At 43.0% G+C, this 21,828-nt stretch overlaps 1 protein-coding gene across 6 annotated transcripts in view; it reads right to left on the bottom strand.

The window, feature by feature from the left end:
* Positions 1-1,499: 1,499 nt before the first annotated feature.
* The window catches only part of LOC113131589 (signal-induced proliferation-associated 1-like protein 2), a 76,375-nt gene continuing 56,046 nt past the window's right edge, over positions 1,500-21,828 (bottom strand). For 4 of the 6 annotated variants that reach the window (XM_026309008.1, XM_026309009.1, XM_026309010.1 and 1 more), the window contains exons 11-21: positions 21,296-21,442; positions 19,835-19,938; positions 19,602-19,690; positions 17,868-18,241; positions 15,613-15,858; positions 12,476-12,614; positions 8,800-9,019; positions 7,243-7,374; positions 4,802-4,919; positions 3,543-3,618; positions 2,975-3,121 (exon numbers count right to left, since the gene is read on the bottom strand). In XM_026309008.1, coding sequence (XP_026164793.1) covers positions 2,975-3,121; positions 3,543-3,618; positions 4,802-4,919; positions 7,243-7,374; positions 8,800-9,019; positions 12,476-12,614; positions 15,613-15,858; positions 17,868-18,241; positions 19,602-19,690; positions 19,835-19,938; positions 21,296-21,442 — 1,792 coding nt within the window. Of the gene's footprint in view, positions 3,122-3,542; positions 3,619-4,801; positions 4,920-7,242; positions 7,375-8,799; positions 9,020-12,475; positions 12,615-15,612; positions 15,859-17,867; positions 18,242-19,601; positions 19,691-19,834; positions 19,939-21,295; positions 21,443-21,828 lie in introns of all 6 variants that reach the window. The other 2 variants (XM_026309011.1, XM_026309012.1) reach the window with 2 other exon arrangements.

The raw sequence follows: 21,828 nt of genomic DNA, 5'->3' as shown, positions 1-21,828 counted from the left end.
CAGAAACAGGCTCCAGGTCCCACACAGGTGAGATCAATAGGAAAAATCCGCCCCCCCCCTAAAAAAAAAACAACACTCGTCCAGAACAGCTCTACCCACAGCTCAATGCAGCGGCATACCCACTAGGCCCTAGAGGCCATGATGGATTGGACCACACTCCAGCAGCTGGGCTGGAGGTTTATACAGGAAGTAGCAAACAAATTTAATTGTTTTTCTCCCCACACCCAAAAGGGCTTATAATTAATTATTCAGCAACTCCTTTGCCGTCCCTGTGGTGAAAGCAACATCTGTCATTTATTTAAAGCACACCAACTCACAGGGAATCAAGTCACAAACACATTATGGTTTCATGTTCCCATTCAGAAGCGTTAGCACACCTGCTGTTTACAAAATAGAGGATAGAAAAATTCTCATAGAAAATGATCTTATCTTGTTTTTCTTTCCTGTGGGAGCTCAACAAATGTATTGGCCAAAATGAACTCTTTGTTTCTTGGCTGAGCCTGGATATCAGCTGATGTGGACAGTCATCTTCACTCCTACCAGCAGGAGCAAAAACACGTCCCTGAAATCTTTTTACTTACAATATATTTCTGTGTAATCTACGGTCACTAAGATGTTGATGTGCTACATTTCCAATGCTTTGAATGCAATATCAGAATATCTGTAAATTGCATAACTGTACTGTATCATGTTTTTATGGTTATACAATTGACTTATTTTGAAAGTTCATCAACTCAACTCATGCTTACTAAAAAAAGAGACATTTTTTTAAATTTCCATTTTCCTTAACCACAACTTGGACACCATTACCAAACTAGACTTAACATCCATCCATCCATCATCTATACCTGTTTATTCCTTAACAAGGGTCACAGGGATCTGCTGGAGCCTATCCCAGCTCTCTTTGGGTGAAAGGCAGGGGTCCACCCTGGACAGGTCACCAGTCCATCACAGGGCCACATAGAGACAAACAATCTCACACACTCACACTCACTCCTATGGGCAATTTAGAGTCACCAATCAACCTGACATACATGTTTTTGGACTGTGGGAGGAAACCAGAGTACCTGGAGAAAACCCACACAAGCACAGGGAGAACATGCAAACTCCACACAGAAAGGCCCCTGATGGGCTTCAAACCAGGAACCTTCTTGCTGTGAGGCAGCTGTGCTAACTAATAAGCCACCATGCTCTAGACTAACATCCTAATCTTCATTTACTGCAATTGTAATAATCTAAATCTATGCTTTTGACTGAAATGATGTCAACAGAAAGATAATAACAGACACAAACATCACCATCATTTTTGCAACTACATTTATTAAAAAAACAAAATATAGAACAGAAACAAACAAAAAAAAGCAGTGTCCCACCAGTGGTGAGACTGTTAACGGCGAGAGACATGTTTAAAAGCATACAAACCAGCGAACTGTTATCTAGCAGCATCCAAATGTTGGAATCTCCAAAATCATCATTTATATATTTAAATATATAGTTTGTTTGTTTTTTTTGCCCTGACAAGCTACACACTTTACAACATACACAGAGCTTTATCTCTCCTTAGTGCAGAAAGAAACATAAAACAAATACCCTTAATAAAATAAACAACTTTAGGTTAAATAAGCTTAAATAATAGTGTTAAATACAAGACACTTCTGTGGCAGATATGTACAGAAATAAACACATTTGGCATTGTAAGTGTGGTTCACTGGCGCTTGCTCTAATGCTCTAGAAACCACTGCATAAGAACACATTTTGCTGTGATAAACTACACACACACACACACACACACACGCACACACTCAGACACATTCATACGCATGATTTTATATCAGTGAGCCACAGACAAGGCATGTGTTTATAAAAGAGAACTGAAAGCAAAGAAAAACAATGAATTTACAACCAAGAGTTTTAGGCACAGTCTCTTCCTGTCTTATAAATACATGTCAAATACAACTGGTTCTCAACAGGAACGCTTCATGTTTGTGCTAACTTCTTCTTCTATTTTTTTTTTTTTTAAAAACACAGTTTCATAACTACCACTTCATTATTGCTAGGACATCGTGACAGTGAATGGAAACTACTGACAAACGTGTAGGGAAAAGCACCTTTAAACACCAAAATTACTGCCATGTGACCCTACGTTACAACAGTGAAAAAAGAAAAAGTGGAATCGATTCAAAGAAAAATGGCCCAAAACATCAAACCTTGAAATATTTGTGGATTTGGCCAAGAGAAATCCAGACAAAACAAAAGGGTCTCAGTTGAGCTACATTCATTTTTCCCCCCTCGACAGTACATTTCAAGACGGCCGTGTGTGGATTCCTCTCGGTGTGAGCACACAGTAAGTACCACTTCATTATGTCCAGTACATTCCTCCCCTCCTCGTCTCACCCTCTCTGCTTTCCTGTGTCCGTGAAGGCCAGCACAGAAACAGCTGCGTGACAGTGTGCGCAGTACGATACAGTACAGCTGAGTATACAGTACAGTAGACTGACGTGACATATGTAGGTAGATTATATGTTGACTACAGTAAATGAGCTTTACATTCCACTACTGTAAGAAGATCCCAGGGACTCAGGTGGGGGCCCTTAGGGGCTGCTCTCCAGCGTCGGAGATGAGGAGGTTTCCCCAGAGTCTTGTGTGCCAGAACGGAGACACAGTTAACGTCAAAACCAGGCCTGCGCTTGAGACAGAAGAGATTTCTATAACTGAGGTCCAGGATTTCAAGTCTCTCCACAAAGACCGGCACTACAGTCTCCTAAGCAGGGGCTTCTTAAACAGTTTTCATTCCTGTGGGGGCTGGAAATGGTTTGTTTTAAAGTTTGCTTGCCTGTGGATCTTCAGGGAGTCTTAAGCAGGAATTGAGTGGTGTCAAAGAGAAGTGAAGGCCATCTCGCTCTTTCTCCCTCTCTCATTTTGCCGCTCTGTCTCTCTCTCTCTTTCTCTTTCTCTCTCTCGCTCTCTCTCTTTTTCAGGGTTTCTTGTCGATGGTGTGAAAGAACCACTCGGTGAACTTCCTGAGCTGAGCCGCTGCCGTCTGACTCTCTTCCTGCAGTCGCATGTTGTCCTGTCTCAGGTGTTGCACCTCCTCTTGCAACATGGCCTTATCCTCTTTCTCCTGGACACATAAACAGCACACAGAAAATCAACACTGGAACATGTGGCCAAAATAAGTGGATAGGAAAAAGGTTTTTAAAAGCCCGGCTATTATAAGAACATCCATCTTTCGTCAACGCTGAGCAAATGGGAGGCATTAACATGGCGCGGCAGCCTTTTCTCTGTTCCGATAGAAGTGCATTTCCTCTCTCCATTTTAAACACATTAGAGGAGGTGGGGAAATGTTGGGCCGGGACACAATAAGGAACGGAAGCAGGATATTGGATTAAGTGGACAAGTCTGTATTACACAGACCTCAGGGCACCCATTACTCAGTGTCTATTCTCCTGAGCCGTGTGACATGGGTGTGCCAACATGGAAAGGGAAAGCAAAAATGTGATGAAAACACAGTCACAAGATAAGTTCGATATATACGAACTTACCTTTCTGAGGTCCTGTTGCAGCTGCCTGAGGATCACCTCCAACTGGTTCACTTTGCCAGTTAATGTAGAGGGGGAGCTGCCGTTGGGGGGGGGGACATGAGGACATTTATCATCAAAATAAAACACACTGGCAGACTGTACCAGGCCTGGCAGGCTAATAACAGACAGTTTGATAATATGCAATATGCAGTTTACAGTGATAATGGCAGCTACTATTGAAGTTTCAATGAATTTCAAATAGAGAAAAAAAAAAACCTAAGCAGGCTTATTATTTCATGACAGCTGATTTGATGGCTTTGGTTAGCAAATGTAAGCTACTGCTAACATAAAATATAATGGGTTGGTTGAAGATTCAGTTGTTAGCTGACATTTTAATGTTTACAGATGATTTGTTTTAAAACCACAAGACTGTAAAATGATCTTAAATATGCATGATGGTAACATCCTGCTATTATATTAAAAGACTGAGCCTAAAGCGACATGTCTGAAAATACAGTATCAGCATTGTTTATGTAGCTGGGTAGAGCTGAATTTTCATACTGTATTTCAGTACACTATGATAAATAAAAATTACTTGTTCTAACATAATCCTTGCATGATTTAACTATCTGAAACATGTTTGGACAATTGACACAATGGTTCCATATATGCTTTATTGTTTAAATTTTCTTTTTTACCAAATAGAAGGTTTTTAGGATGAGAAATACAAATGGGTTTGGGGAGCAGAACGTGATCTAAAGGAGGTTTGGATAGAGGTTCTCCAATAACTCTTTTCTAACAACATATTGAACAGGACAACCACCAACATCTAAACTGGGGTATACCAGCACTTTACTCCCTCACTGTCAGTGGATGTTCCTGCCCTGCACAAGCATTTTCTTCACATTAAATGCATGATAGACACAGGGTAGTTAGCAAGTGCCATGGTCTTTGCTTAGTAATAAGAAGAAATAACAGTTAATACAGTTGTAATAGTGCTGCAAGTAATAATCTAGCCAGACACTGTTTAATTCATTCCTTAAACCTTTAGGTTTCATAAAGGTGATATAAAAAGACACCACCCTCTAAAATCTTGACATAATGAATAGTTTCATCATTTTGCTAAATGCAAAGCTCGACAGATCCGCCCTGCTTACTGTCAGTTGCTAAGCTATGACTGCTCAGTCAGAGTTTATGGACACGGTCAAGCAAAGAGTTAATTATTAACTCGCTGCTGGAGTGTCAGTGATGGTGTGAATGTGTTTGGCGGTAAAGCCTACTCTGCTTCCAGCGCTGCTCCATCTGCCTCCGCCACTCGCCGGGTCAGCTCTCTGGAGATTTGCAGAGCCTCGGCCCGCTGCATGTCCGTCATGGTGCAGAATGACGCCACGCGCTGGTCTGGAGAAAGAACAGGTGATGTAAACAGGTCATAATCTGCCCTAAACAGTACAAACAGGAAATACGTTTAGCGAACGAGTTTCATTGTGTCAGCATGCAACTAAAATAGAGGCGAACAACATACACACACACACACACATGCATACACATTCCTGACAGGATGGGATGATTCATTCATGCTTTGTATGAATGAATGGTTCGGATTTAAGTGCTGTTGTGAAGCCATCAAAGGCAGTCCCCCCATACTGAGAGATCTCTAACCAGACAATAAGAAACAAGGTGGTAAACAGAGCATTTCTAGACCATCACGGATAAAGTAAGTCCCTCAGGAGTTGCTCTGGTGTCCTCACCCCGCTGAGTTTTCTCTGACAGCTGTTTGGCTTATAATGGGCTAAATCCCAGAGAGCTGTAAGGCACCAGTCATGCTTGTTTTACCATATCAGGCCCTTAAGCTTACGCAAAGCCCCATGGAAAACCCAAACTTGGCATGTGATGCTTGAGGACTGCTCAGTTTTGAAGCATAATGCTTTAGAAACCACTCTCTCTTTCTCCAAAGCCCTTGGTCTGAGACTAAAGATAGGAGGATCTGCATATTCATCTTCATTCATTAATTTAGCCCGCAAATGAAAGCTAATCCACTTTAAGACAAAAGGTGAACAAGCCCAGAATTGGTTGTTCAGATGAAGCAGGAATGTGAGACCAAACTGCCATTTACATATGAATGAACATTTTCCTCATATTTGATGGCTGCATCAGAAAGATTAAAGACTTCGAGGAAACCGGTGACGGATGCAGCGTCCTGCAGCATATAATCTGATCCCCCCAGAGCCCTGATCTCAGCAGTGTGGAGTCAGTCTGGGATCACATGAAGAGACAGAAGACACTGGGACAGCCTGAATCTACAGAAAAACTGCAGCAGCGTCTCCAAGGTGCTGCAAAGTACCAGGAGAAAGCCCATTTTCAATTCAATCTGCTTGTATTTCCAAAAGTCAAGTTTTGTTTTTGAGCCAATCCAAACTGTCTTTTTACACCATGAATATGAACGGTCTCTCAGGACCCACATGACCACGGTTATGAATGCGATAAATGCTTCACATCTCAGCCAGCAGCTTTCTGTCCTGTTTCTAAACAGAGCTGGTTAAACATACATGGCACAATGGACGCCTGGAGCCACTTTCTGCTCGGCAACAAGGCTCCAGTTTACACAGTGCTTTTCTGGGCCAGCAAGGCTGCTGTGACAACAGCCTTCTTGCTGCCAGTCAGACTCTGCATCATCTCCACTGATTCCACTCTTGTTAAATGAAAAGCTGTGGGCTATGCAGCAGGAAATGTATCAAAGTAGAAACTCTACAGAGCATTCATTAATTATGACAAACGTGTGGTCTCGTGCTACATTGCCTGCTCACTAGCCTCGGGGTCAGATGGCGTTCAAGTGAAAAAGAAAACTCAGAGCGTGTTAGAGCTTTCACGATAGATAGATGGGCGAATATGCTGCCATGAGAGTGGTTGAGAAGGTACTCAAATTAGGGGGAAAAAAGCGACATTGATTATGAAATGGCTGAGATGTGTCAGCGCTAATTAACTGAAAAGAGAAAGACTGAGCATAAAGACAACTCTCACTGGGCATGGTCTTAAAATTCATCACCATGTGACTGTTAAACCACCTATGCCAGAGTAAGGTTCCACCAAAAACCACAAATATTCTGGAGCAGCCATTCAGACAGTATATAAGAAACAAGTTCATCTTAAAAATGAAGATTTCTATTCCTGAGGATATAATCTGCCACTTTGCACCAAATTAGATGTCTTTTATTTTGTAGAAGAAACAAATCTTCCAAGGGACCGTTATTGAGATATAATAGACAAACACCCAAGAGAGTAGCTGAAATTACCCCAAACTATCAACCAAAGAGCTTAATAGTAAAAGGCATTGCTGTAAGAACTCTCTCTGAGTGGCGACCTGCTGGCTTTATAGTGTGAAAATTGGCTCCATGTCAGTGCTGACAAATTCTGACTTGTTTTTCCAAGTTACAGTGCTTAATGGCAGGTGCAAAAAGCAGACGGATCCCCAAAAGTCACCCGCTACAACACTTATGAGACTCTAGAAGAAACACAAACACGCAGTGCAGACAAACCAACTAGTGAGCTCTAGCAGATTATATACGCGCGCGCGCGCGCGCGCACACACACACACACACACACACACACACACACACACACACACACACACACACACACGCACACACACACGTGCGCACACACAAAGCAGCCAGGAGGGGGAAAGGTTACACAAGGTGCCAGCAGCTTCAGCCAGGCTGGTTACCTTCAAAAGCTCGTGCTGCATCAACCAGGTGAGACCAGTCCAGGCCTGAGGCAGTGTCTGGGAGGGGCATGAGGCCTGGATCGCTGAACTTGGACCTGTCCGCCAAGGAGCCGTCAGAGAACCAAAACTCACCTGCAGAGACAGGCAGGCACTTCGATCAGTGTCTGGACCTGACCTGAGTTTAGGGGTAATCTAGGAGCTGCCCAATAGTTTGCATCAGACAAGAGGGACTGGGAGAGGAATGGACGGGCATAGAAGGGTTAGGCAGGGGTTTCATTCGAACCAGTCATCACTGGTATAAACAACCAAAGAGGGCGATAATTTACTCAAGCCCAGCAAATCAAAACACCTAGCCTGTCTATGCTTGATAAAATAGCTCCTGTGCAGTCACACCACCAACTTAATACCAACTCTAATAGGGACACAGCTGAATAACAAATTCTCCTGAAGACTGCAAACCATTTCCCTTCGAGAAGCAGAGTTTTGTGTATATGTAGTGGCACTGCAGGGTAGAGCCACTTCTCTACATAACACTCGCAAGACGCTGCCTGAGTGGTGATAAATCACTTGTCTAAGTGAATGTCTTCATGTTTCAATCAATATCTCCTTTCCCTCCCTTCTGTCTCTCTTGCCCTCCCTCCCTCTCAGCCCTGAAATATAGGGAATGCAATAAACAAGCTCCCATTCTGCAGAGAGGCATTTAGAAAAGCATGAGTAGCAGAGAAGAGACAGAGAGAGCTCGAGGTGATGCTGACACTCTCCTTTCAATTTATCCAGCATCTTGGAGCTTGAGTGATTCACTGTTTACCAAATTGGGCTGTTTCAGCGAGGGAACGAGAAAGCCTGTGTTCTCAACTACCCTTCAAAACAATCAGGAATCCATCAGGTTGACAGCCAGAAGAGGCTAAAGAGAAATAGCCTCGGAAACGCCATTTTCTAACGACAGCAGCCGGAGACGGGTGAGGAACGGTATGGAAATGAGACAGGAGGGGCAGAGAGGGGAGGCAGGCAGGGGAACTGATGAGTGAATGAAACATTATGTATGACAGAAACTGTGACACTCCTGATGGAAAAAAAATAGGCATGTTCATGTCAGAGATCTTAAAGATTTGCAGTGGTACAGGCAGGACACATCACACACCTCATCACTAATACACATTCAGAGGAAGAACAGTAGAGAGGGGAATGCTGCCAACAGTGACAGGTGCCTGCTTAATGCAGACAGAGTGGCAGGCCTCTTGCAAGTTGCACACCACTTCGTCCAGTTCCAATTAGTTGACTACACTGAGGAGTGTTGCTGGAGTGTGCACCAGTTGTGCTAATGATATTGGTGGGACACAAGAGGCTCTTCAATCTTATCCAGTGCCAGAGAACAAGAATGATAATCTAAGAGTAACATTAATTGTCTTTAAGAGGCATTTTAATAACACAGGGCAGAGTTTTGTTTGTTTTCTTTCAAGCCTCCTCTCTGCAGCATCCTTGGTGAAGTCAAGTATTGTACACATCTGTGTCATTTTCCCCAGCTAGCCCCGGGAGAGTTTCGCTGTGTGTACTTACTCCTTAGGTTGGATGCTCCCTGGTTGTGGATCATGCGAGGAGGCAGCGTGCTGTGATAAGGTGGAGTGGTACTGAATAGGATATCATTGGGCATGGCTTGATCCAGCATGGAGCTGTGAGAGCTGGCGTATGACGAGCCTTTACGGTTACTACACACACTCTCGTCTGACAGCGTCCGGTATAGGGAGCGTCTCGGTGACAAACTGCCCACTGCCGACACCTGAGAGAAGGAGAGCAGATAGTCACAACAATGCCTGTGGCAGAGGTGAATGACCTCCTAACCCGCCTGCAGTGAAGCACCTTCTCCGTGCTTTGCCTTTCCACAGCACAGAAGGTTTACATGAGCTGACAGCTGGGTGAATAAAGTGGGAACATCAGGGAGCAGTGTCAGGAATCAATTACTGTCTTTACTCTCAGGAAAATGCAGATGAATTCAGCACAGCTGGAAAGAGTCTGGCAGAGTAGGAGAAAGAGGTGTGAAGGTGGTGACAGAGGTCACTGCACTGAGATAGAGACGGTCACTGAGCTTAATGTGAAAGACTGCAGAGAGCAGAGAATACACTTAGTTTTAGGTACCACAGATGTAGATGGAAAATAAAAATATAAGCAGATAAATTAATATATATAAGATGGTAAGTTAGTAACTAAAGAAAAAAAAAAAATTTGTTATAGCGATCCAGAAAATGAGGAATCTCACAAAATATATATCAGGGACAGCTGCGCTGACCTCCTGTACAATTAGGCCTAGTGTTAATTTTTGGAGCTACATTCACTTGTACTCAGAGACAAGTTAAAAACTAAAATCATTTGTCTAAAAAAGTGTTTACTGGGAAGCTGTAGGGGTTTTTTTTCCCCCACAAAACAGAGGTGGCAAGTGCAAAGACAGCATGACCCAAACAGCTGTAATGGCCACATATTTGGGAAATAACCCAGCTTCGCTCCAGGAATTGTCCATACAGAATGAACGCTGCAAAATTCATGGATATCAATTTAATACATGGCTCTATTAAAATTATTTTTGTAAGTAAAACTGGTATGTGTTTTCTTTTTGGTTGTGTTGATGCACCAAAGACGAGTGAACACAGATAAAGTTGCAGGGATATATGTATTTATATAGACTATGTTGACTGTTTTATGTCATTCTCTACAACAGAATTTCTTTCACTGTGACTTACAGAGACCAATAAAAAGCAATGCAAAGGTTAGAACATAACACAAGGTCAGAGGGAATGAATCCAAAAGCTGTGAGTGCTTCAAAAACAGCATCGTCCTGAGGGGATGTCCTCTGTGTACGGAGAAAATAACCCAGTATGTCACCGAAGAGATACTAGAGTTTCATGACTGTGACCAGAATTTTGACAGGGGATCTCCTGTTAAAACACACAAAGCCACAAAGACCGTTCCCATCCATCATTGTCCCATTTAGTTTACATAAATATTGCAGGAGTGACATCAAAAGCAGCCACAAATGACATGCGGGGCAATTGGACAGATGGGTGAGTGTCTGCCTTTGGCTTCTCAGCTGTAACCAACACAAGACTGGCATCTCTACAAGCCAACACCCAGCCATCTCCATTTCAAAGACCGATCCCCCACAAATCTCACAGCGAGACTTTAACAAACAACTAGTATGCCTTTAAAGCAGAGATACATACTGGAATTCAAAGCACCAAACATATACAGCCTCAGAAGAACATCTCAGAGGCTTTAACTCAACAAAGTTATCTCTTATTGCAAGTATTCCCAACCAATTTTACAAAATTAGACCCCATAAGGTCTTCACTCATAAAAACAACTTTAAACAGAATTGCTGCTCTCTCATGTAAAGCAAAAATAACACAAATTTGGAGATGCAATCAATGGAGTCACAGCAAATAAAACCATGTGCAGTAAGGCTTAATGGTTTTTCAGAAGACACCTATTTATTACATCTCCAGCATCAAACAAGGCTTTCAAACACATCCTGGCACCAGTTAACTGAACCTGCTGCGCACATTATGCAGACAATATTGTAATAATTAAACCTGCAAGATTATTGACTATTTCTGTACATCTAAATCCACCTCAGCTGGTAATAGTCCTCATCCTGATCTGGTTCTGGCATGACTGAATTTTTTTCGCAGAACAACAATGTTCATATCAGTTGAGGAAGCAGTGACACATCCACCTAGATTTTTCCTCACTTTTTTCCCCCCTTTGCTGCCCACTGCAAACGAAGACAATAACCAGCACTGGAACCCTTTGACGTGCCACTTGGGAGGATGTGTTGGGCAACCTATTCAGAGGTTTTTTTTCTTTCCCACAGGAGGTTCAAAAGAAGAATGTTGGGAGAATAAGCTGTGAACGGCCTTTCCTTTACGTCAACAGCACAATGGTCTGCCTGTCTGTGGGAGGGCGCCCCAGCGGACACGGCGACTGGCAAGACAAATATCTCTGCACCTGCTCACCCACACAAAGACTGGCACTGGGTGACTACCGGAGGTGACACACACATTAACCTTTGCCATACACACGGTTTAATTACTAAGTAGATTAAAGAAGTCGGAGCATATTAAATCAGAAATAAATCAATGATGTTTCCAACATTGTCATTACTGTAATGTGAATCCTTTACGTGCCAGCTGATGATTGAAAACATGCAGTCGCAGTGAAGCTGCTCCCAGAAATGAACACTATGTGTTCATTGGGATCAGATGTGTATATAGTTGGGGTATCTGGCTTTGTGCCCTCCCTCATGGACCCCACTCTCAGGTTGCTTTTCGGCACACTGTATTAATCGCAATGAATCAGACTGAAGAGTGAGTCTACAACAAAGCCTACTACTCTCTGAATCCAGCAAGCGCCACTGTGCATCTTTGTACTGATTACTGAGCTTTCCTTCTCTGCGGGAAACTAAATTGAATCAAATGAAGGAAAATCACAGCACAGCCTAGATATACCTACTTTCATTTTAGACATGCGCAGAGGCTGCCTATTCTTTTGTAAGTGCTGTATTTTATATACTGTTAACCCTGTGCACAACAGCAAAGCAAACTGATCAGTGCACAGAGCCGCTTTATGTGCCTGTGCCAGGAAACATGCATGTCTACTCCAGGGATGAAATGCATTTGTATTAGAATAGAGCAGCATCCAAAAATAACCAATCTGTATGTCTCCAGGGTCCCTTCCTGGTACATAATGGATGGCGGACAGCACAGGGAACTCAAGATGCAATTAACAGAGTCTGCAGGACTCAGGAACATCAAACATCAATGCACTCTGCAACGTCCTGCCTTTAATCCATGGCATTCTGACTGAGCAAACTCAGTCTCCGTTATAAATTAAATTAACCAAACACTCTATTCCAGTCAGCGGGGACTGAAAGGGTCTTGTGTTGGGAGACAAGAGGGGCCCTATCATCTGTGGTGCTCGGCAGCATGGCCAGCTGATAGGCAGCAGATGTTTGTCCTGCTTTTACATCAAGAGGTTATCTGCTCCGGTTATGGCTTTCTACAATATGTGCTACGCCTGTTAGTCAGCATGAGAAAATAGCCTCAGGGTTTGCAGTTGATCCTTACAGTGTCTTGTAATCCTGGTATCAATCATCACTTCACATTTGCAACAGGTTGTATTTGTCCATGCGATAAACAAGGTCACAGTTATGATGTAATTAAGAGGTTAGTCACAGAGGCCTCACCTTCCGACTCCTGTCTTCTCCTGGGAGGTTGTCCGGCAGCATCATTTTAAGGTATTGTTCTTTTGAAAGTCTCTGCAATGATTTGTCACCCCTCTCAGCAGCCTGGAGCCGACAGGCAGCCTCCTGTGCATACAGCTGCCTGTAGATGATACAGAGAAGCAGAGCTCATCAGTAAGGGTCACGTGTGCCGTATCCTGCGAGGAAGGCCAGGGGCTATCACAACCCATGGGTTCGAAGAAGGTTAGAGCTATTTAGAAAATAATATTGGTATCTCACCAAGGGTTCAGGTGCCTCCCTGTCCCAATGCTAGCAAGGTGAACATGAGGTAAAAAAAAAGGGGTAGAGTGGGAGCTAAGGAGAAGCACTTATCTCTAACCCCACCTTGTGCCATCTCACTCAGCCAAGACACGATTACAGAGGGAGGGTTGGAGAAAGACTCACAAGAGGTGACGTGTTTTTTTGAACATGGTGGTTGTCAGGGGGGGAGGTGTTTTCAAAAAACATTTACATGATTTGCAGGGTGCTGAGTGTTTACAAGGGGTGTACAGTGCAGGCAGAATGTGACTGGCCTTGCTGGTGGCGCTGTGTGGCTGTGAGACCTCTGCTTTAAGTGAGCAGCCATGACACACTGAGTGCTGTTGGCAGGGTGCTACACGGTCACAGAGGGATATGTTACATGGCAAGACGATAGGACAGCTTGGCTGCGACAGTTATCTAGAGACGCTATTGCTAGAGTCACCCTGATTTTGGATTTTGACAGTATGCCAAGCGCTTAAACTCCAACCACGCAAACCCTACATATATTTACTGCAAATGCCCATGTGTGATTGCCAGATGTATTCTGACTGACCTATGAGATCTCTGGTTCGAAAAGTGTTTTCTCTATTCTGAAAGCTGAATCCAGGAAAAAGAAGTGCATTTAACTGAGCTCTGTTGACTCATGGTGTGGTGTTAAAGCCATAGGGAAAACACCTTCTTTTCCTTTAACACTACACCATGTGTGTCGACTCAGCTGATAACTATTTTGTTCTTACACGATCGATCCATGATGATGAAACACTAAAGGCCCTGACCTTTGCAATTAGGGGTTATTCTACTGTGTGACAGCATCTGTTAAATACATGGGTGTGAAAGTACAAAGGTGTGTTTTTTTCCACTTGTTTTTAATACAAATTTTTATGCCAGAAAATTGAAAACAGCAATGAAAAAAAAAAAAAAAAAAAGAATGTTTTCAAGCTTGGCTGAGGCAGAGAGAGCTGGCAAATGAGAATAAGCCATATTGGCTGATCATAACATTTTTTTTTTTTGATTGCACCTTCATGTTGCTGCAGCTATTACTGCTTCTTCTACTGCGTACAGGTTTAATTCATGCTGCAATCACTGTTACAATACAAGCCCTCCTTTCATTAGAAAGACCAAAATATCAGAACCAGTAATATAAAACCCTTCATTTGGGTACACGGTGTTCAGAAGACACAAATTCATTAATTTTAGCAGAGAGGCTGCATGAAATGCAATGAGGTATCTGTGATTCATTAATTATGTGATCTTCTCACATCCCCTTCATAGCTGATGTAAACATGCACTAATCCTCACATTTTATTTTGTTCAAACGTTCTTATATCCTAATCAACCCTCCAATAGAAACGTAACTAAAGATGTTGGATCTTCATCTAAGGGGAATAAGTGTTGGCGGACAGTACACAGTAGTAGGACTCTGTAGGAGCTATAGCAGAAATGTCACAGCCACTGGTTGCCCTCCACTCTCAGCATGTGCCACATAGCAGGACCAGCACTTTCGACCTCTCATGAGAGAGGAGCGGGGTGGTGGTCTGGGACAGAGAGGGGTTGGTGGTGTGTGGGGGAGAGGGTTGGGTCACATCAGGGCCATGGGATTGACTTTGACTGTGTACCTTGAGTGCTCAGACAGCATTTTAAGAAGGAAGGCTAAAAAGCTCTCCACTCCTCTGGAATAAGAAGCAGAAGCGAGAGAGAAACAGCCCTGGGTTAGGAGCATTGTTACACATCCTGCATTACATACAATATTGAAGCAAATGAGAAAACTTTTTTAGAAAGTGGGAAGAGAAACTTCATTATGTTACAACAATATCTGTGAGTAATATTAGGCCATTCATCATGAGGCACTGTTATGTAAGATGAAATAAAACTGTAGGAATATATAAACAAACAATGGGGAGGGAAACTGAATTACACAACTTTTTCATAAGTCGGCAGAAGAAGAAGCCTCAGTGCGTGCGATCAATCACACAGCTCTTAAGTGGCAAATTTTACAATCTAAATGAAATTACTTGGGAGCTAGAGCAAGGGATTCTTTCAGGGCAGATCTCACATTCTCTCCTGCAAAATCTACCTCAAGCCTGCACTCAAACACTTTCAAAACAAGCACACAGACACACACACACACACACACCCTCACACACACACATCTACACTCATGCCATTAATGCTGAGTTTCAATTTCAATATCATTGGCTCTCTGTTATCTACAGCCATTTAATCATCAGACAGATACAGTCAGTCATCATTGAGGAGAGTGTACAGTGTGCCCTAATACTCGCTGAGCGACTGTATGCATTTATCCTCCTTTGTTGTATTTCAGCTGGCTGTTCCATGGCTGGTGTCCTTGGGTAGCATGTGTGACAGCAGCGTGTTGCTGCATGTGGATCACCGTGTGGATCTCAGCAGAGATGCTGGTCTAGTAGAGGCTCAGCCTGGCAGTCCACAGGGACCCGACTTCACGGGAACAATCAATAACAGCAAGTGACATGTGCCAAGTGTATTATGTCTGCGGCTTCATTGAGCTTATTTATTTTGTGGCTGTCAGCTTCAATCAAGGCCAGTTTATGCACACACTGTGCCAGCCCGGGCGGGGGGAGGGGAAAGGGAAGCACTTGTATTGGAATGAGACTGGCTCAAGTGCAACAGCGAGTCTGGAAAGAAACAGCTCCTCAGTGAGAGAAAGTGTTGATGAGGCCAGTTAGTGAGGTTAAAAAGTGTGTCGTGAATATAATGTGACCTGGAACCAAAATAGCTTTTTTTGTTTTTGTGGTATATGAGAATATTTGGTGATGTTCTTAAACAGCTCTTTCTTGTTTCTTTTGTTCACCCACACTCACCCACACTCAGAAATGTTGGGAGGTCCCTCATTGTTGTGTGCATCATCATCATCAGTCGTCTTCACGCCCACTGGGACTTTGAAACTGGGCTGTGGCCGTGACTGTCCACAGGCCTCTGAGCTGGGCTCTGGCCCCGGCCCTGGCTCTGAGCTGCTGGTCTGGGGGACGGTGTACACCTTGGAGGAGTCAGCGGACATACAGAATCTGGCACCACGGGCCAGGGGACTGCCAGAGTGGTGTGAGCCACTAATCAGACAGCAAAAAATAAAGCATAACTCAAAAGTGACCATGAAATGAATGGCTTTTAAAATCAGAGAGAAAAAGAAAAAATAATGAAAACAAAAATAAACATTAACAATGACAAAATGAGAAAGACTACTAGCAACAGAGATAAAAAAAAAAAATGGTGATGATTTTAAACTCAGACGCTGTTGGCTTAGGCAGCTGGACATAATTTCCTCTACATACAGTATATTCCAGCCAGTTGACCTGTAGCCTGCGCTGGAAGATGACTTACATCCAGTCTATCACGTGGCTACTCCTGTTGAACTTTGTCCTTTCAATATTTAGTCAAATATCAAATGACAAACCCGATTAGACGGTCAGTGCATTCAAATCACAGACTCATACTTTTCCTGCTTACACTCCCTTCCAGACAGTGTCTGCTTGCCAGTGTTTTGAGATGTCTCCCGCTGAGACCTCAGCTGGCTTTTGGTGTACAAAGCATTGAAAAATGACATTTAAATAAACTAAGTGCATGGGTGAATAAAACTAGGAAACAGTTTTGTGTTTTGCCTTGTATTGTTTGTTTGTTTCATCTATAGTTTAAAAAGACAATAAAAACTCTCTTTGTATATAGAGAGAGCTCTGTACACAGAGAGAGATATATATTTATATATGTGTGTGTATATAGTTCTCTGGCTGTCTGAATTTGCTCCAATGTCAACTGCAATTTTAAGACGCCCCTAAGAGCAGCACATCCACTTTAGTTTCCTATTCATCTCATCACTAATATGAAGGAGGACATGATGTTCTGTATGTTGTTGGTAAGTAAGGATTTACTGTACCAGTTACATTTTGAGTTTTAAATAAATTGTACAGGTTCATAAATATGCCAGATTTAAGTATTTACATCTTGTTATTTGCTGGAAAGACTTTAAACAAAACATTCTCCTGAAGTACCCTAGGACATTACAGTTGGCTTCAGCTAGAGGCACTACATACTCCATATCATTTCCATATTCATGACCATCTGGGCCACACCCTGCAAAATGTGCTCCTGCTGCTTCACTGTTTGTTCAGATGACACGCTGGTGTCAAAGACCATTACATAAAAGGTGGGAGGCATTGGAGTAGTCAAGGTGATAGCATGGGTTCTTTCCTTGTTTCTGAGTGATATCCTGGAGTAGACAGTTCTGACATGTCCCAACCAGGTCAATGATCTGAACAGATTGTGCTAACATAATTCTGTATGGCATAAACAAATAGATACCCATTTTATTTCAGAGACGGACTGTGAGTGGTTGCAGGGCCAACCCTCTCTGACAACCCCCCCCTCACTTTCCCAGATGGGCCTCAGTCTGGTGATGAAGACTTGGATGACGGTGTGATGAACCCCCCCCCCCCCCCGCCCCAGCTTGACAGCAGTCCCACCCACTGGCTTCAGCACAGCTGGATGAGGGTCAGGAGTGAGGGAGCATGGCTGGGTGAAAAGGTCAGTTAACAGCAGCACCCATCCGTTGTGTTGTTTGTGTGTGTGTGTGTGCGCTCGCGTGCATGCGTGTGTGTGATGAACAGAACTCATAATAAGTTTAATAGTGTGGTGGTGGTGTATGTGTGTGTGTTCATCCACATGTATAAACCCAGTGGATTTTGCTCAAAGCCATATACCATAAAAAGGGTGTGATTTTCATCAGCAGGCAAATCAATGATCCAGCACGCTAGAGCTAAGCCACCATAAATGTATTTCCCAGAGAGAGAAACATCAGACCAATGGCACTGGCTGCAGTATACAGTTGTGTTCAAAACTAAAGGAACAACCTGCATAAAGTGTCCTGGTGGTGTTGGGCCTCCAGAACAGTTTCAGGACTCAATGGCAAAGAACCCCCTGAAACCCTCCCGGGAGGATGAATATCATTCTTCTAAAACATATTCCCTCGTAGTCGTATTCCGTATTCCCTCATATTCCCTCGTTTTCTGGCATGTCTAAACTAAAATCTAAAAATAAGCATACAGAAGTTGCCTCTGCACTGTACCTTGAATGGGAGGAGATCTCGCTCAGGTCTCCAATGCTGCCCTCCGTCACATGACTGGGCACGATGACCGAAGCGTAGCCCTGGGGTAAGTACAGTTTTCCATGATCGTCTTCTGATGCCCCGTCCTCATGGTGCTCCGACACCCAGGGATGTCCTTGCTCCCCCACCCTGCCTTGAAGCAACACTCGGGCTCCGGGGGCCACGCAGGGATTTGTGTCAATGCCGCTGTCTGTGGACGCGCCTTTGATGTAAGTGAGGCCCAATATCTCTGGGTCCATCAAATCTCCAGAGCCAAAGTGCTTATCGTCGCTGTTGCTGGAGGCGTTGCTTGAGAGAGTGTTGCTACTTGAGTGGCTCGAGTTTTTATCACCCATCTGGTTCAGAGAGTGAGAGGGGGGAGAGAGAGAGAGAGAGAGAGAGAGAGAGAGAGAGAGAGAGAGAGAGAGAGAGAGAGAGGGGGGAGAGAGAGGGAGAGAGAGGGAGAGAGAGGGAGAGAGAGCGATTTAAGCGGGGTAAAGGAGAAAGAAATACAGGAAATCAGATGATGTCAAACAGCAGCAGCATGCTCGGCACACCAGACAGATGATGAGCTCTACCGATCACATGTGTCCCTAAGTGAGGCGCCAACTTGTGTTCCTGAGGCCCATAATGCTGTCCAGGTAGTTGACAGTAACAGGAAAGAACAGAAATAGAACATGCCGACTGTCACATACTTTTTTTTGACCTCTTTTTTGTTTTTTAACCCCTTGAATCCTGGCACTTTATGTGGGAATTCTAAATGATGTGACGCCCTGAGGCAGTTTAAAAATTATGTTTTCAGGAAATAGTTCACTGAGGTCTGATAAGAGAGCCAGAGCTCATTGAGCAGGAAATAAAATAAATGCATATGGCCGGGCTAACTTGACGTTAGTGTATCCACAGTGTAGATCAGGAAACCCATAGAAAAAAAAAACGCCTGGAAGAGCCAGGATGATGACCAGTCCTGTTTTTCCTATTACGCTATGCTTTGCTAAACACTGCTGAATCATGAAAGCAACTCAAATCACATCACATCAAAAAAAAAAAAAAACAAGCTCTTTGCATTAGGGACATTCAGTGCCAAGAGAAGGGTTTAAATTTTTATCCTCTGGCCTGGATTAATGCAGCACTGGCTGAAAGCACTGAAAGACATTGTTAGCTATATGTGGCAGCCTCCACCATCACAGGAAAAAGCAAACAGAGACAGTGTAAGGGCCAGCCAAGATAAATAAATAAACAAACGAATGAATAAATAAATAAAGATAAATGAGAGAGGAGAGGATATGGAAAAATAAGGAAAATGAGAGGCTGAAGCACTTATTTTTTAAAAACATCTAGGAAAATGTGTCCTAGAAAAGTGTGAGACAAGCAGAAATGTGATGGGATGAGACACCCATTGGCATGCTGATGAGGAGAGTGTGATAAGTGCAAAGAGCAGCTAGGGGGGGACACCATGAGGTTAAACACCCAAGCTGAGCTGCTGATTGCTACTAAGCTCAGAAATAAGGCAATTTGACCTTATTGCAATTCCAACACCAACTGTGTGTGCAGTAAACCAGGTGTAGCAGTGCAAAAAAAAAAACACTGCTCCACAGCACACACACTAGATGTAGAGGTTGCAGTTGACTCAAACATTTTGCTGTTCAAAACGAGTTCCCAATAAACTTCTGGACACCTCTGACTTCAAATGGACATGAAAATAGGTCGGACATTCACCCTGGACAGCCTGTTGGGCGAGTCTTTGCCTCCTTCTCTTTGTTTCAGAGGGTTCAGGATCTTGGTGGATGGGATGTGCCATTTGGCCTCTGTGGACCGAGAAAAGACAGCTTAGTGTAGAGAAGAAGCAGGTATGTACAGACAACATGAATCATGAGCGTAACTGATGAAAGGCATGTCTGACACGCCTTTTAAAACTCATATGTTGCTTAAATCAGAGAAGACAGCCTCACCTGCAGACCTAGTCCTCTCCAGAGTGGGCTCTCTCTCCCTGTGGATCTCTCCATCTCCTCCCTGGATGTCTCCTGCACGCTCATGGAGGACAGGGGAGGGACAGCTGCAGAAAGAAAGAGGAGGAAATGGGGCTGTAAATTATTTTCTGTCTACAGAGTGAGCTCTGTATTCTAGTCAGAGAAAAGCTACAACAGACGTACAGCAATTAGCTCAAGATCATTTAAGGTCAAATCACTTGAGCTTATAACAGAATAAAGAAGTTGCCAGACAACGCTGCCAAGAGACTTCCTTTCATTTGATTCGGCATGCCAGGCACTCACTTGCTCTTGACAAAGGGGAAGGAGCAGCAGATTTTTCAATACAGGTCTTAATTAAACCTTAAAGAGCCAATAAAGGTTACAGCAAATGAACAGAGTGCACAGTGTCTTGTTATCTTTACCAAAGACCCTAACTGGAGATCAGTGGGCTAGTCAGAATGTGTGCTGTTGTGAATTGTGGCAGGTCTGACAGGGCACAGTGGTCCCTGAGAGTTCAGTGCATTTTCAAGGCCTCTGACAAAAAGACAGCAGTGTGGAGCTAAGCCTCTTGTCATGGTCTGTAACCACTTTCAGACTGACATGGGTCCCTGTTGCATTGTGCTTATGTACAAGGCTCAGCCTGACATACGCTACACCTGTGCAGTCTGAAGTCACGGTATATTGTTTATGACTGAACGGAGGAAAAAGGGCACAATATTAAAGAGATCTATAGTGATATGTAGAGTATTGTCAGGGAACAAAACATATTAACTGGAAATTTAATACATACAAGGCCTCTTATCTGAAGCCTCTCTCTCTTTCTCTGTGCAGAATTTCAGTTATATGTGATTATTTTTATCCATCAAAATTTATTTTCAATGGCTTTTTCCAAAATTGCAGTGTAGTTTGCTAAAGTGGCACTTCAGCCACAGCAGGACACAGGGATGGACAAGAAAAATGTTTATAATAACTTGCTATTATACTTAAGTGCTCATCCTTTTTAAATTTTCTAAACAGAGGAAGGGAAATGTGTTCAATCTACAACAATAAAAGCCTTTATGTTCTTCTAAATGTAATCATGAAGCCAAGGCTTTGAGATGATTGAATGGAAATGATAATAATGCATGTTAAGAAAAAAAATATTGCATATGAAACATGCAAAATCTCTTTTTTAAGATTTGGTTGTGGTATTAAACCATGGCAGACATAATTTTATTGTTTTGTTGGATCATGTCCTGCAAAAAAAGTCCAGTGACTAGCCAAAAGTGCACTGGTGATTTGGCCATTTCATACGGAAAAATTGCTGTCATTTTGCAAAATTGCAAGTTCTCTGAAATAGCGCCGGGACTGATTCTAGCTGCATTCATTACTGCAAAGCCGCATAAACCTGCAGGGAATACATAGTCTATTTTAGAAAAAAGTAACACCACTGTAGTTCTGTACCCATCAAATCCAGGCTGCTGGGACCAGGTGCTGCTGCCACAAGGTCCTGGATCACTGGAGGAGGACTGGTTACTGGGGGAGCTGCGGTAGTGCTGGTCTCCCTTATTACAGGAGGTGACCTGTGGGTTCTCCATATCTTGCATCGTCCTGCACAAATGAGGAGAAAAAAGATATACAATTGCAAACACATGGTGGAAACTGTGGCTGTATATAAAGTTATATGTGTTCAAATTTGGGCTACATCTAACTGGTTAGTTTTCTATAAAATGTTAGAAAGTAGTAAAAAATATATAAAACTGTTTATATTGATCCATGAGATACCTAATATGCAGTGATATAAAACAAGTTAAATAAGAAAAGTGGGAAATCCTGAAAATGTTTAACCTTTTTGCTGGATAAAAGAAAACTATTCCTGTTAATCAAACAATCAGTAATCTAATAAATTTATCCGTAAAAATGATTGTTTAAAACAATTTGATACACACTGACTCAATTGGGTTTTTTTCTCTTTAGAAGCTAAAATTGCACAACAA

Source organism: Mastacembelus armatus, chromosome 15 (assembly GCF_900324485.2).
Source record: "Mastacembelus armatus chromosome 15, fMasArm1.2, whole genome shotgun sequence".
NCBI classification, from domain to species: Eukaryota; Metazoa; Chordata; class Actinopteri; order Synbranchiformes; family Mastacembelidae; genus Mastacembelus; species Mastacembelus armatus.
Note: the sequence above shows the minus strand (reverse complement) of the source record. Positions and strands in the feature narration are given on the sequence as shown.